Source organism: Arachis hypogaea, chromosome 20, assembly GCF_003086295.3.
Source record: "Arachis hypogaea cultivar Tifrunner chromosome 20, arahy.Tifrunner.gnm2.J5K5, whole genome shotgun sequence".
Classification (NCBI taxonomy): domain Eukaryota; kingdom Viridiplantae; phylum Streptophyta; class Magnoliopsida; order Fabales; family Fabaceae; genus Arachis; species Arachis hypogaea.
Window position 1 is genome coordinate 129,879,380 of NC_092055.1, and position 15,795 is coordinate 129,895,174.

Below are 15,795 nucleotides of genomic sequence, written 5' to 3' on the forward strand. Positions count from 1 at the left end.
ATTGGCCAAGAGAACCCATCGAGGTAGTAATGGTTATAGCTACTTTTTCAGGCAAAGAAATCTGGTATGGGGTTTATTTAATGGAAATATGACATGATGTTAAAATGAGGTTAAAATAGCGGAAGATATTGTGTGTTAAATAGATGTAATAGCTTACTATTCTTACATTCCTATGTTCTATTTCATATCAATATTCATCTTCATCCATACAATACAATGTCTTTTGTGCATCTTCAAAAACAGAAGAACCTTTCTTGGTCCTTTCAACTATTTGCCTTATCAATTGTGTTTCCAACTCATCATAACTACAACTTTCATCTTCAGTGACATCTAAATCATAAATACTAGAGCTTTGTTCTTCCAGTATTGCAAGCTTGCCATTGTCAATGGCAGAACAATTTCCAGAATCATGTGCATCAGAGTGTTGAAACCCTGATGCGTGTAAATCATGTGAAGGTGAACCATCTTCGTGGTCATTATGATGGATGTCTATTGGTGAATTTTCTTCACAATCACCTATATTTATCAGTTCCTCATACGCTTCATTGTAAGCATCCAGAGCTTCACCTGATAAATTGAGAATTAGGGGCTGGACCATAGGGTCACAGGCTTCATAAGTCAGCATGTTTCCTCCATTAGAGGATGACTGTGCTCTTTTTGAAGAACCCTCATGCTCTAATTCCATAAACCGCACTGTCCTCTGGCTATTTTCGAGGGCAATCTCGAGCTCCTTAACTCGTTCCTCAAGCCGAGATTCTGCAACTTCGTGTAAGCGCAGAGTCAGTTCATGAGGTGAAACTGCATACTCCCCAGGAAGAGGTGTAATATCACCGGCATCATCGTCTGACTTTGTGTGGACAAATTCTTTCTCCTTGAACAAGTCAGCTCGCAACTCACCTTGAGCCAAATCTGCTACGAAATTGGGGTCAAGCTGCAAGAATTTGTGCACCATTAACACTCATGGACCCAATTAAGAGAAAGTAAACATCAACCAAAGAGAATAATGGAATACAGATTGCAGAGGAAAACTTTTGGGGGATAATTGAAACCAGCATGAGTTTCAAGTTAAAGATTAACATCCAATTCAAGCAAAACACGGCATATAAAACTTCGCGAAGGGAGCTAAAATGGATTTATTTACCCAAGATTTTTGGCCAGGAAATAAATTGTTACATGTATAGGTTATTCTGTCATTTCATACATAAAGAGAAAAACAAATTGTAGCAGTTAACTCAGATAGAACACACGCAAAGACATGGCAGGCATGGCACAAAGATACAATCCCATACAACATTTTGTGCATGTAGGATCATGTAATAAGGAAAATGTAAAGATAAACATTTATAGACATTTATACTTGCCTCAACAAGTTCAGACATTTTACTTTCTAGACTAGATGCATTCATTTCCAGCCCCAACCTCTCAAGTTCAGCTTCGAGCTCAGCTTCAATTTTGCTCATGGATTCTAAACCATCTTCTTCCATCTGAGCACATGATTCTCCACACTCCATTCTTGGAGAGTTACGCTTTCCAGGGGATAATCCAGTCAGCTCCTTTCTGTAGCACGAATGATCAAAAGTATCTCGCGAACCGTAATTTTCATTATGCAACTCCTTCACGGTCATTGAATCTTTCATCTCAAGTTCTTCTTGTAGGTCTTGAATCAAGTTATCTGTCTGATTCACCAATTCTCTTAACTCTTCCATTTCTCGTTTATTTGCCATGACAGAGGTTAGGATCCCAAAAGAAACCCCAAGACTGAAGAGAAATATTGCATCTGATGATTATGAATGTGCCAAGAAATTTAGTTATCAAAGTAAAACAAATGAAAATCAAGTAATGGAGGCATGATATCCACCCATAAAAATAATAACATAAATCATTAAAAGGTCAACATTTCCAATCGCTTATGCAAATAACACTTTCGTAAGTCAAGAACTATCAAGTATTAACTATACCATGTTGTGTATGGATGTATTTTTCCCTGAATGCATTGTTGGATGAGCTCAATCTTTGATTTCGCTCACCAGCTGCATTAAATTTTATCTTCTTGGCATCATCCAAAGATCCAACTTCTTGTAAGGAGGGGACCCCATAAACATTTTCATCTTTTACTTGGCAAGCTTCTTCATGCAGCTTGTATTCCTTGCTTCCAATTGATGGACTGAAAGAAATATCATTCCCTCTGCTAATTATTCGGCTTCCATCACTTACAAGAAACGGCCGTGTGTATCTATATGGTGATGAAGGAGAACATACAACATACTTTTCCATTTCTTCGTGTTCTTTGTATAGCTGAGCCATGAAACAACTCTCTATGGAATTCAAAGGTCTAGCAATTTTCCCAGATAAAAGTTTTGCCCTAAGTGAGGTTTTATTTCTGAAAGCATTAGGGACGCCCACCCCTTCAGCAGAAGAATCAGGAGGCAAGAAACCATGATTTTCGCCAAAATTTAAGGTTTCTTCATTTCCATCTTCAACATCCTTAAAGTGACCATTTGGTGAAAACAAAACATGTAAGTTGGATATCGATAGCAAATTCCGATCACAGTTTAGTTTTTCACCATCAAGCCCTCTGTCAGAAGCTACTTCTGTTGTAAAAAACTGATCCAACGAGTTCACATCTGTGGCCCTTCTATCCATAAAAACATCTTTGCCAAATCTATCTCTTCGAGCTAATTTGGCAAAAGGAAAAGTACAGGTTTGGGACTCAGGATTCTTAAGATACGAATCCTCTGACAACAATCGACACAAATCATTACCATTCTTTGATATGCTATTCCAATATTTAGCTAGATAGCCAGCTCCAGCAGCAGCCGCAACAAACCAAAAGTCCATTCGGCTCACTCCCCAGTCCCCAGTACCTCAGCAAAGCAAAAATAAAGGCACTACTATCCAAACTCTTCGACAATACAGATTTTCCTAATTCTCTCAATGATCAGCACTAACAAGCCAAAGAAGGAAGAACTTTCCATGAATTGGGGGAAAAAGCTTCTTTTCTGAGAATGAGAAGCTAAAGAATGAAGAGCTTGAAACCATACCCAAGAAAACAAAACCACAATCCTTGATTCACCAAAGATGCATTCCTCCAGTTTCTCCTCCCAATTCTAACCATAGTGTTTTTCATTGAGTCCCTATTCCAATCCTACTCTAATCATAAGAAACTATTCCCAACTTGAAGCAAGGAGAACCAATACAAAATTACTGGGCCAAAAAAAAAAATCAAACAGGTTATGGTCACCATAGAGAAGCAACATCAAGAATTCAAAAGTTGAATTCAGATGCTTCTATCAACTTCAAAAGCAGAAAAAAAAATTGAAAAGCAAGCCTGATGAAAAATTGAAAACCAATCATTCAATTTAAAAAAAATTGCAAGAAACTATAAGCTATATATCCATGTAAAAGTAGCTTATTTCAGTGCAAAAACCCGTTCATTTATTACAAAAAAAACATATATATTATTAAAAAAAACTCATTTGGCCAAAATAATCGAAGCAAATGCTCCCAAGTCGCAGCATTTCGAAAAATAAAAATTAGAATAACAAGAAAGGAACATGGCTTCTTGTTAATTTTCTTGCATTGGAGGAAACAAATAATGAATGTTTGAAAAATGGGTGGGGGTGTTGCGAAACGAAATGATGGTGATACCTGAGAATTGAGAATTGAGAAATGGAATCCGTTGAATGAGACCTTCAACAGCATCATCTCCACAGAACGGAACCGGTAGTAACAGAAAAACGCCCTCAATTCTCAAATAAATAATTAAAATTAAAATATATGTAACGAAAATGAAATAAATTCTTTTTTTCTCATTTGTTTTGGTGCAGAGAGATATTTCAATGCTGTTTTGTTTTCTTTCTTCTGAATTTTATAGGGCCACTGATTCTCAAGTCTCATCCACATTGTCGTGTTCGTGGATTTTATAGTGACAAAATTTGTTGAGAAATTCTTAAATGTTTGGAGTGTAAGTTAGTGTTTTTCTTTTATTTTGTTAATTATCTCTTATATTATTATTATTATAGGTTTATTATTATTTTTAGTTTAGATTTTTAAAACTAATAAAATAAAAATAATAACAAATATTTATTTAGAAAATTTCAGGTTTAGATAAATAATTTTGGAGTGATAACGTTCATTCTTAATTCTTTTTTAGTCTTTCATTAAAAGAAATTAAAAATTATTAATTCTTATAAGATAAGGTTTTTTGGTATATACTCAAATAGGTCTTAAGAAATTTTGTATTGTGCGTTTTCATCTCCAACAAAATTTTATCATATAGATGTTTTTTAACTTTATAATATATAGGTTTTTTCATCACAATTTTAAAAATTTATTTGTTCAAATAAAAACGATAAATTTAACTAAGGTGAAGATTTATATGTCCTAATTTTATAAAGTTTAAGAATTTTGATATAATATTTTTTTTAAGACAAAAACATCTAATACAAAATTTCTTAATATCTATTTAAATATATACTTTACTTTTAATATGAGAATAAAAAAATTTGCAGTTTTGCACCAAAACGTAAACCCTCTGCAGCTCTGCTATTGACAAATTATAGTAATTTGGTGGAACAGTAATTTGTCTTTGTTGTCATTACCATTTACCAATGTTGATTTCTTTAGACAAGAAACATTTGTCATGTAATAAATTAATATTTTTATTTACTAAATAATTAAATTTATTTTTAAAAAATCATTTATTTTTTAAATTAGTTGTTTAAAAATTTTTTTTAATTAAATTTGTCTTTCAATTAGTTGCTAACATACCAAATTTATGAAATTAGATCAAATAAATTTTAAATTAGTCTAATTTTATAAATTTATTATAATAGCAGTCAATTAAAATTACTAAATGTGTGTTATAATGTTACTTAATATGTTAAATTTACAAATTTTGGCGTCGTGAACAACAAAAGAGATAAAATGACTAATGTAACTAATTTAAAATTTTGATGAATAAATTTAATTAAAAATAATCTTTTAAAAGCTAATTTAAAAAACAAATAATTTTTTTAAAAAAAATTAATATCTACTCTATTTTCATTATTGAGAATTTGATACGTATTGCAAATCTTGGCTGCGCCTTAAAAAAGAGTAATTTTTTTCTTCTTTTTCCCTTAAAATATCAAGTTTAAAAGAGTTTTGACCAAAAGAATAAAATAAAAATGTAAAATAATTATGGTAATGAATACTTCGAGTAAAAAGTTTTTAAATTTTAATGGACCTAACCGAAAAAATATTATTAATTTTCAATGATTTGAATATCAAATACTTAAGATTGGAGTCTTTTCTCTTCCTTTTCTTCGTCTTTTTATTTTTTCCTCTTCCTTTTTTTTTTTTTTTTGATTGTGTTGAGACAAAAACTTTACTTTTAGATCAAGATAATCTAAAATTTGGTAAAATAGTAAAGTAAAAAAGTAATCACTTTTAAATTAAAATAATAGCACACACATTTTATAAAAATTACAAAATTTATAGTAATTAACTCTTCATTTTATCACTATACTAACTTTTTTATTTTAGATCCAAATTCTTTTCTTTAGTAGAAGAGAAGTCAAATTCTTAAATAATAATGCCAAGTAAAAGTGACTATAACCATTACAAACACTTGCACATGTGGTGAAAGTAAATTCAATGGTAGTAACAACAAATCATAGACATATAAACATTTTCTTGTAACATGTTGAAAGTGGAAACGCTTTTTCATTAAGCATTTTAGTTTATCCCCTTGAGTCTTGAGTGTGTGAATTATTAGCATGGAATCTAAACTATATAAACACATCACCATGAAATTAGAAGCAAGCACTTTAATGACAACACAACATAGAGAGCTTAGAGTTGTACCAACCTTTCTCGCCAAGATTAAATCAAGAAAGGCCCACAAATAAAGAAATTAGTTTTAAGCAACAACCACCACAAGTTGAAAGAGACGGATTAGCAATGTTTACAATATGGCATCGAGCTAACCATTTTAAGCAATTGACAGAAAAAGGTACTTGAGTTGACGTTTGATCATGAATTCAATAAATTATTGTAAACTATGATGTACAGACATAGATATAGGACACACAAATTTAAAATTTTTATAAAATATAAAGATATGATATATATATATATATATATATATATATATATATATATATATATATATATATAAATTATTTTTTAAATAAATTATAATGATGTTTTAATATTTTAATTTTATTAATATTAAAATATAAATTAATTTTTTAATTATTTTTAATATTTTTTAATTATATAAAATATTTAAAATTTTTTATTTAATAATTAATAATATATACTATTTAAACTCATTTCAAAAATACATAATGTTAAGAATAACACTAAACATATTAACACGTGATAGTATTTAGGTGTATCCAAACGTGTCTAGAAAAAATTTTTTATTTTTTATTAAGACACGATTGGACATAAAAGAAATATGTGTCTAGTGGCAGATTCATAAAATTTTGTCAATGGGACAAAATATATTATATAATAATAATTTTTATAATTATACTATGATATTATAAAATATGATTATTCCTCAAATTATTTAACTAACAAATTAAATAAAAAATTAATAATTTAAAATAATAACAAATAATTTAGAATTTCATTCTTCTAGGTTTTATATTTTGAAAAGATATCAATACAATCAAATGTCTTTGTTTCTATATATGTCACTAAATAATTATTTAAAAATTTATCTCCCATATGGTTATGAAGTCGACTCTTTATGATATTCATAGTAGAAAAAGTTCTTTTAACTATTGCAGTTGTTACGGATAATATTAAAACTAACTTTAAAAGAAAAAACACTAATAGATAAACAATATTTTTTCTAGTTTCAACCAATTTTCAAAAAAAGCACCAAACCCATTTAATTTGCGAATTGATCATCAGAACGTACATCTAATATGAAGTGTTCAATTAAGTTGACTATCAAGTGCCAAAAGTTGAGTGGAAAAAAATTCTAATGGATAGAATTAAGTTAACTGGATCAACTTCTCCTTATCAAATGCAAAAAAAAAAAAAAAATCTTGAATTCAGACAAGCTATACAAAGAAGCAATTCAGTATTCATCTCTATAAAATGATTGTTGAGTTCTTGAAGTTGTCTATCAACTACTTGATAGAATATCTCAACTTTGAAATGATGCAAATTTAAAATCTTTTAAGCCTTGCATCTTGATCTTTCTTGTGGCACAAATATATCATCTATTTTTGGAACAGTAATATTATGTTTATCACAAAATAATGTGATTTCGTCAAGTAAAAGAGACCAATTATCATCTCTTATATTTTGCAACCATTGCTTAGACACTTTAACTAACTCCATAACATTTACAATGTCTTGATCATTCCTTTGTAACGCTTGAGATAACTCATTAGTAACTCCCGAAATATTTTTCATCAAGTACAAGTTGAAAATGAATTCAAAAGATTGAATGACATTTAATAAATGACATACTTCAGCTTTTTGTTCTAAATTATTTCCATCTTTCTCAACATATTCAAGAATATTGACCACGAAAAGAAACAAAGAAATTAATCTAAGTACAGTTTCATAGTGTGAATCCCATCTAGTGTTTCCAACTCTTTTTAAAGCTATTTCTTGATTCAAACCACGTCCACTAGAAATTTCTCCACTTTTTAATGCTTCAATTGTCTTAATCATCTGACTATCACGAAGCTTATCTCTTCGTTTACACGAAACTTCAACAACATTGCACAAATTGGTTAATAAATTAAAAAGTAGAGCGATTTCAACTTATTTTTTTGCAACAATTACAAGAGCTAACTGAAGTTGACGGGAAAAACAATGTACATAGAAAACATAAGATATTTCTTTTAATATTAACGTTTTCAAACCATTAAATTCTCCTTCCATATTACTTGCACCATCGTATCTTTGTCTACGTACTCTTGAAAAACTTAAATGATATGTTTCTAATAATGACTTCAATGCTAATTTTAAAGATAAAGCATTGGTATTAGAAACATGAACAAGACCAAGAAAATATTTTTTAACTTGCCCTCCTTTGTTCACATACCTTAAACAAACTTACATTTGCTCCTTCATAGAAATGTCGCGGGTTTCATCAACCAAAACAACAAACAATTCATCTCCAAGATCATCAACAATAATTTTTGTCGTTTCACTTGCAGTAGCTTTTATAATGTCTTTTTGAACTGAGGGTGCTCTTAATTAAAGATTCCTACGATCATTTTTAAAAGCACGATCAATCTCTTCATTATGTTGCGCAAGAAAGTTTAGAAGTTCCAAAAATTTTCTTGATTAATAGAAACATCTATCTCATCATTACCACGAAAGGCCAATCTTTGTCGCAAAAGAAATCTAATACAATCAATTATGGTTGTCAAGTGAATTTGATTATTCTTTTTATCTTGCTCATATTTTTTTTCAATAGCAGCACTGATGTGTTGTTTTGGCTTCATAAGTGCTTCACATTTTTTTCAAATTTGATTATGAGCACTATCATGAATCCCAACATGAATTTGTAGTCTCTCCTTTTTTTTCAATTTAAAAAGTCATTAGTTACAAAAATATCACCACCTTCAGTCTCAGGTTTTATAAGATAACAACAAAGAAAAAAAAATATCTTTTGATATACTATACTCTAGCCAGTTACTATATGATACATAAGTATCTTTAGTTATTTTCTTTATCATTTATTTGAATAAAGTTAATGATTTTCTTATTCTTAATTGAGATTTTACTCTTTTAGTACTTTAATCAATATTTTTTAAAGTTGTTTTAGATTCTTTTGTTATAGAAGATTTTGGAAGAAATCTAGCAAGAACAAAGAATGGAGAGAAGCAAACAATCATAGCACTAAAGAGAAAGGCATAAAGGAAGCAAACAGAAGAGCTCTTGAACTAAGCAAAGCACCATGCATTATACTTGGGCATCCATGCGTTATACGCATGGCTTGATGCAACTTCCAGTGACCAACTCCTTTCATGCATTATACTTGAACACCATGCGTATATACTTGAGCACTATGCGTATAATGCATGGCTCGATGCAACCTCCAGTAGCCAACTCTCTTCATGCGTTATACTTGAGCACCATGCATATAATGCATGGGCTTGGAATACCTCCAGTGGACACTTCTCAAGTCATGCGTTCTACTTGCTTTTCTTGTGTATAACGCATAGCTTGGACTATTGATGGGATATTTTCGTGGAAAAACGAATTTGTCCAAAACACCCAAATCTAACCGGCAAGTGCATCGGGTCGCATCAAGTAATAATAACTCACAGGAGTGAGGTCGATCCCACAGGAATTGAAGGATTGAGCAATTTTAGTTTAGTGGTTGATTTAGTCAAGTGAATCAAGATTTGGTTGAGAGATTTGTGATTTGCAGAATTTAAATTGCATAGAAAGTAAAAGAAATGGGTAAATTGCATGAAATTAAAGAGAACTGGAATTTAAAGTGCTGAATCTTAAAGAGCAAGAAATTAAATGGCAGAAACTTAGAACGCAAGAAATGTAAATTGCAGAATCTTAAAGTGCAAGAAATGTAAATGGCTTGAATTGTAAAGGGAATTGGGAGTTGGATTTGCAGAAATTAAACAAGAAAAAGTAAATTGCAACAAACAGAGAAGTAAAGGATGTCTTGAATCCAACCGGATCTTAAAACAGAAATATAAATAAGCATGAAAACAGTAAACAGGGAATGGGAAATGGGAAATCCGGATCTCAGGACCCAAGAGACTAGAAAACCAAGTCTAGATCTCAATGCCTTCCTAGATCCAACAAGCACAATTGCAAAGGAAATTGTAAATTGCAAAGAAAATAGATGAAGAAGCAAGTAACCGAAACTGAAATTCAATTAAGCAGAAAATTAAACAAGATCCCAAGGTGAGATTGAAACAGAATTTCTTCAATTCTCCACCCAAAATCCAAGACAAGAAAAGTAAAGAGTGCTGGGCAAGAACAAGGAAGAAGAGAGATCAATTCTCCTCCCAAATTCTTTTGAATTAAAACAACAATGCTAAGAAATGTAAAAGTGAGCTCTAAGCAAACCGAAAAGAAAGCTATTCTGAAAAACTAAAAGGGAAGCTCCCTTAAAACTTAAATTCTAATCTATTTATACACTTTCTTCAAATGGTCTTCAAGCCTTCAATTGGGCCTTTGCTCTTGGTGGAATTGGGTTGAGAGAGGCCTTGGTTGATTGCTCTTGGAGTTTGGAGAAGAACCGAATTGAACCGGGTTGGAATCATGAAAGCTTGAGTAAAAGTTGGAGTAAAAGTTAGGGGCTAACTTTTGCTCCAACTTTTCACATCAGCACCCTTGTTTTGCTGATACCAACGTTGGGGTAAAAGTTAGGGGTCTAACTTTTGCTCCAACGTTGGCCTCCCCTTGCTTATTCATGGCGCCAACGATAGCCAAAAAGTTACGGGCTAACGTTGGCGCAAACTTTTGCTAGCCCAGGGAGTGTTTTTCATGTGCCAACGTTAGCCAAAAAGTTAGGGGCTAACGTTGGCGCAAACTTTTGCTCATCCAGGGAGTGTTTTTCATGCCAAAAGTTAGCCAAAAAGTTAGGGGCTAACTTTTGCTCCAACTTTTGCCCAAAAGTTAGCCAAAAAGTTAGGGGCTAACTTTTGCTCCAGCTTTTGCCCAAAAGTTAGCCAAAAAGTTTGAGGCTAACTTTTGGTCCAGCTTTTTGCTTCCTGGTTCATTTTCAATTAATCCAAAAGTTTGAGCTAAAGTTTGAGTCAAACTTTTGCTCAAACTTTTTGTTCTCTCTTCCTCCTAGCCATTCCTTCTTGCATCAACCTTTCTCCAAGCTTTCTTCACCTATCATTAATCAACCAAACACATCAAAGCTATGCTCAAAATTATGAGATATTCATTCTTTCATAATATGTGACAATTATAGCATAAAACCTCATGAAATAGCATGAATTCATACATGGTTGATTAAATCAAAGGAAACATGAAAATCTACCCAATTGGCTTGCTTTTGGCTCAAGAAAGTGCATAATTCAATTGAAAACAAAAGAAAAAGGCTAGTGAAACTAGGCTAAGATGACTTGTCATCACAACACCAAACTTAAAGCTTGCTTGTCCCCTAGCAAGAAATGATTTATTGAGAAGAAAGAATGAAATGGAAGAGGATGTTCATGCTAGTAGAGTGTTATTGGTAGTTCATGGGGTTTTATGTGGATATGTACACACTCACCTCTTATTGACTCTTAAGCCTAGAAAGCCTCCTTCAAGCTTCAAGTAACATACTGCTATGACCTCTCATTATTCCTTTATCATTGGCTATTATCTTGTTCATAAGCTTTATTTGAGTGTCATGTGTAGCAAGTTCATTTCCTTTTCTTTATACTTGACACATTATTCACTATAGACACTTGGCTCACATTCCTTCTTAGAACATTGATGCCCAGCACCTCTTTGGGCTACTAAATGCCTTGTAGTTAGGTTGCTCTTGATAGTGGACTTTCAGCTGATGATCCCGGGTTAGTTAACCCAAGTCATCAAGTGTTGATGCACTCCAAAGAGCTTAATAATCCAAGCAGATCCTAATACAAAGACATCACAGGCATATATTCTAAGGTTCAAGCTATTGGTGTCCAGCTTTGTTTCTTTTTGTTTTTCTTTTGTTCTGCCACTTTTTGGCTATTTCTTTTTCTCCCCTTTTTTCTTTCTTTTTGTTTTTCTTTCTAACCAAGGATTTTTATTCGATTGAGATTCATAGACAGTAGCTACTTTCTACTTAAGAGGAGACATCCTAGTGTTCTTATTCATTAAAGGTGAGCTATTATACAATCACACACATACCACCACTTACTTTTATTTTACTTCTATCTAACAGAGAACTATCTCACTTCACATTCAAACATTTCTTTTATTGAATTGAAAATGCAGGGGACAAAGCATGCTTTTTGTTCAGTGAAAGTAAACATACAAGCACACACATAGACTAGCTTACTTATTCTAGGAGAAACAAACATGATGCAAACACTATTGATTATGATAACTACTTAAAGATGCAAGGACCACTTAAAACAGACACAATGCATGCTTTCTTAGTGATGAACAAGGAGCAAGTCCACCTTTTATTTGTCATGCTTTTTCTTTCTTCTTTCATACACCTGGTTGCTGGTGTTTCCTGTGTCCATGTCTGTTGTCTGTTGATCCCGCCAGAAACTAGCTCTATTCATTGCTTCCTCTACTCTATCTTCAAGCTTCATTACATTGCTTACTTCTATCTCACTTCTCCTTTTGAAGAATTCATCAAAAGTTGGAAAAGCTGGATCCATGTTGTGCAGATGCTCTCCAATATAGTTCAGCTTGATTTGACTATTTATGTTGTAGTCGGCTTGGACTTCATATCTTGCATCTTGGAGTGTTGTGAACTCTTTGAGAGCCCTCAAATTTTCAGCCTGCATTTGTTCCAACTTTCCAAATGATTCATGAGATTGAAAAGCATGTTCTTCTTGCATCACAAGGAATCTTGACTCGAATTCACTTTGTTTGTTCATCATTCTTAGCTCCCGTTCTTCTTGTGCTTGTTGGTTTTTCATGTATAGTGAATGGTATTCCTCTTGCCTTTCTTGAATTCTCATGTACTGTTGTGATAATCTTCCAATTGCTTCCTGCATTTGAGTCATGTCCAGATTGTTATGTAGAGGAATGTGCTGCTGTTCATCCTCCTCTTGTGGCTCTTCTTCCTCTTGTAATTCTTCTCCCTCCATTGGTTCCTCTCTTTCCCTTCTTCCATGTGGTCTTCGGCCTTGATGTGCTTCGGGAGCCATCATCATTCTCTCAATGGTTATAGGCATGCCTTGGCTTAACCACATTGGATTCTCCTCTTCCATTGGCACTTTAGCCTTTGCACACAACCTCCAAATGGTACTCGGATAGTACAACCAAGACCCGGCCGAATTCTTCTCAGCAAGCTTTTGAATGTCCTTTGCCAGAATTTCATGAACTTTTACCTCTCCTCCCACAATTATGCAATGCAACATAATAGCTCTATTCTTGTTAACTTCTGAGGTGTTTACTGTGCCCAGAATTGATCTTTTCAACAACTCATACCATCCCTTTGCTTCCGGGGTAAGGTTAACTCTCTTCAAATACTTGTATTTATTCTTGTCATCTCCTTCCCACTCTGAGTTCTCCATACAAATATCTCTAGCAATCCCATCATAATCCGGATCACCATTTACCCTTTGGTGGTATCCCGGTTCACTAAAGCGAACTGATTTTAGTCCCAAGACTTTCTTGATTGCATCCGAGCTAAAATCTACTTCCACTCCCCGCACATAGCTATTGTATGTTGGGGCCTCACTCATGTCAAGCCTTGAGACATTGGCATAGAACTCTCTTATGATATTAGCATTGATTCGGGTGATTGGTGATATGAGTTCCTCCCACCTCCTCTTTCGAATTTTGTCCTTCATTTCTTGGCATCCATCATCCGGCAGCAAGAGTGGAATTTCTGGATATATCTTCTTCTGATTCATCCATTCAATTTGCATCTGATGGTACCGAGATTTGAATCTCCATTGGTCATATTCAGGGGTGCTCTCTTCCACCATGGGATCTTTCCCTCTTCTTCGTTTGGTTCTTGAGGAAGAGGCCATGATCACTTGGTTGTTTGAGACTCTTGAGGTTAAAGGGAGTGTGAAGAATGTTAGAGATTTTGATGTGTGTCTTGGAGAAAGATGAAATTTGAGGCCGAGCTTGTTATGATGAGAAATGATGAAGGGAAGTTTAAATGGTTGGAGTGCAAGGATTCGGTCACATGCATGGCTTGGAGGTGGTATGTCATTTAAATGAACAATGAAGGGTTAGGATGCAATTAGATACTATGTGAATCAAAGGTGTGCATGTAAAGATGAATGAAGACAAAGCTTCCTTCTTCAATTGTCTCTGCCGTGATCATTTCAAGGAGTGGCAGATTCTCTTTTTGAGGCATGTGATGAGATTTTGTCCTCATGCTATGCTTTCCTTTGTCTTGTCTCTTTTATAAAGTGTTCTTTGACCACCTAGTCATCACAACAAGACAACACACATTAGCTATATCCAACCGTGGCAATAGTGCTTCTTTTCATTAACACTATATGAATCATCATTCCTTATATCCATTTGAACCGTGACTTTCCTTGGAGGACACCAAACTTAATGTTTGGTCATATAGTTGAAAATATGTGTTTCTCCCTCCAACTAGTGAAATTGAAATCCCAATGTCATTCATGGTCAAATGTTTATAAGAAATGTTTTCATCATAATTTTCCTTTTTCTCTCTCTTTTTTTTTTCATGAAGGATCAATTGTGTCCCTAAATCCGTGCATCAAAGTTTGGTGAACACCAAACTTGTATCTTGCTTAAGGGGTAAATGTGAGATGCTAGTAGTAAATCACAATTGATGCCTTCATCACAGAATATGATTTCTTTTTAATTGAAAAGTCTCAGTAAGAGATAATGTATGATCATTGATGCATGATTTTTTTATTTTCATGAGAAGAGAAACACCAAACTTAGTGTTTGGTCATATGCTAGGCATATAATGTGAAAATATTTGTAACACTGGTTTGGTGTGCTTGAAGGCACACCAAACTTTAGAAGTCTTAGCATATGAAATTTTTTTTTTTGCATTCATTGAGTTAGTCCATGAAAACAAATTTCATTCTCAGATGATCATAGCTTATTGAATTTAAAATGACATAAATCTTAAATCATGGGTTGCCTCCCATGGAGCGCTCTTTTATTGTCACTAGCTTGACATTGGGGCTTTCTTTTATGGTGGTTGAGGATTGTAGTGCCTCAGCTTGTCTCCCCTGACTGTGATCCTCCTCTTTGTTCTCTGGTGTTCAATTTCAGCATGCTCTAATGAGAGTATGTTGCTGACAGTGTAATAGTCATCAGTCTGTTGGCTTGCTCCCAGCTGTTGATATGTCAGTTGCACTTTGTCACCTTTGGAAAGCCCCTCTGTTGGAATCTTCCTGTTCTTCCAACCCTTTTTTGTTTTGTTTCTGTGTTTCATCCTTTCTTTCGTTGACCTTTCTTTTCTGGCCGTAGGCTTACCTTGGGGATCTTTCATCCTTTCAGTGGCTAATACTCCAATATTCTCTTGGACTTTTTCATCAGTTTGCACAATCTTTTGCCTTGGGATGTTATTGTGAATCGCCTTGTTGCTTTCTTCCTTTAACTGTGATTCTTCCTTGTCAAGTTCCATATAGTTTTTCTTCTCATTACCAAACTGTGCTTCTGATAACACCTTCAGAGTGACACTCTTATCATGCATCCTAAGAGTTAATTCTCCTTCCTCTATGTCTATGATAGCTCTAGCAGTGGCCAAGAATGGCCTTCCCAGAATAATAGAGTCACCATCATCCCCTTCTGAATCTAGAACCACAAAATCTGCAGGGTATATGAAATTGTCCACCTTGACCAGAAGGTTTTCAATCATACCCCTGGGGTATACTGTTGACTTATCTACTAGCTCTAGAGATATCTGTACTGGTTTAACTTCCTCTATATGCAGCTTTTTTACCAAGGAGGATGGTATTAAGTTGATACTTGCTCCTAGATCGCACATTGCTTTAGTGATGGTTAATTCCCCAATGGTGCAAGGTAGCAAAAAGCTCCCTGGATCTTCAAGCTTAGGGGGAAACCCTTTTTGAATCAAAGCCCTGCATTCCTCAGTGAGCAGTATGGTTTCCTTCTCTTGCCAATTTCTTTTCTTGTTGATAAGCTCCTTCAAAAACTTGGCATACAGAGGCATTTGCTCAAGTGCTTCAG

General features: G+C 33.6%; 1 protein-coding gene across 1 annotated transcript; it reads right to left on the bottom strand.

Annotated features, from left to right (window-relative positions):
• Positions 1 to 116: 116 nt before the first annotated feature.
• On the bottom strand, positions 117 to 3,895 carry LOC112782592 (uncharacterized). The gene is made up of 4 exons (XM_025825059.3): positions 3,649 to 3,895; positions 1,959 to 3,204; positions 1,362 to 1,777; positions 117 to 931 (listed from the first exon to the last, which is right to left on the bottom strand). Exons 2-4 carry the CDS (start codon positions 2,836 to 2,838, stop codon positions 188 to 190), a joined length of 2,040 nt encoding a protein of 679 aa, XP_025680844.1. The 5' UTR covers positions 2,839 to 3,204; positions 3,649 to 3,895; the 3' UTR covers positions 117 to 187.
• Positions 3,896 to 15,795: the final 11,900 nt, after the last annotated feature.

What these genes read in the sequence shown, in the direction of transcription:
- LOC112782592 (XM_025825059.3), bottom strand. Translation starts at nt 2,838, where the DNA reads ATGGACTTTTGGTTTGTTGCGGCTGCTGCTGGAGCTGGCTATCTAGCT. An exon ending in ATACATCCATACACAACATG is followed by an intron (nt 1,778 to 1,958) that starts GTATAGTTAATA and finishes CATAATCATCAG; the next exon opens with ATGCAATATTTCTCTTCAGT. An exon ending in AAATGTCTGAACTTGTTGAG is followed by an intron (nt 932 to 1,361) that starts GCAAGTATAAAT and finishes AAATTCTTGCAG; the next exon opens with CTTGACCCCAATTTCGTAGC.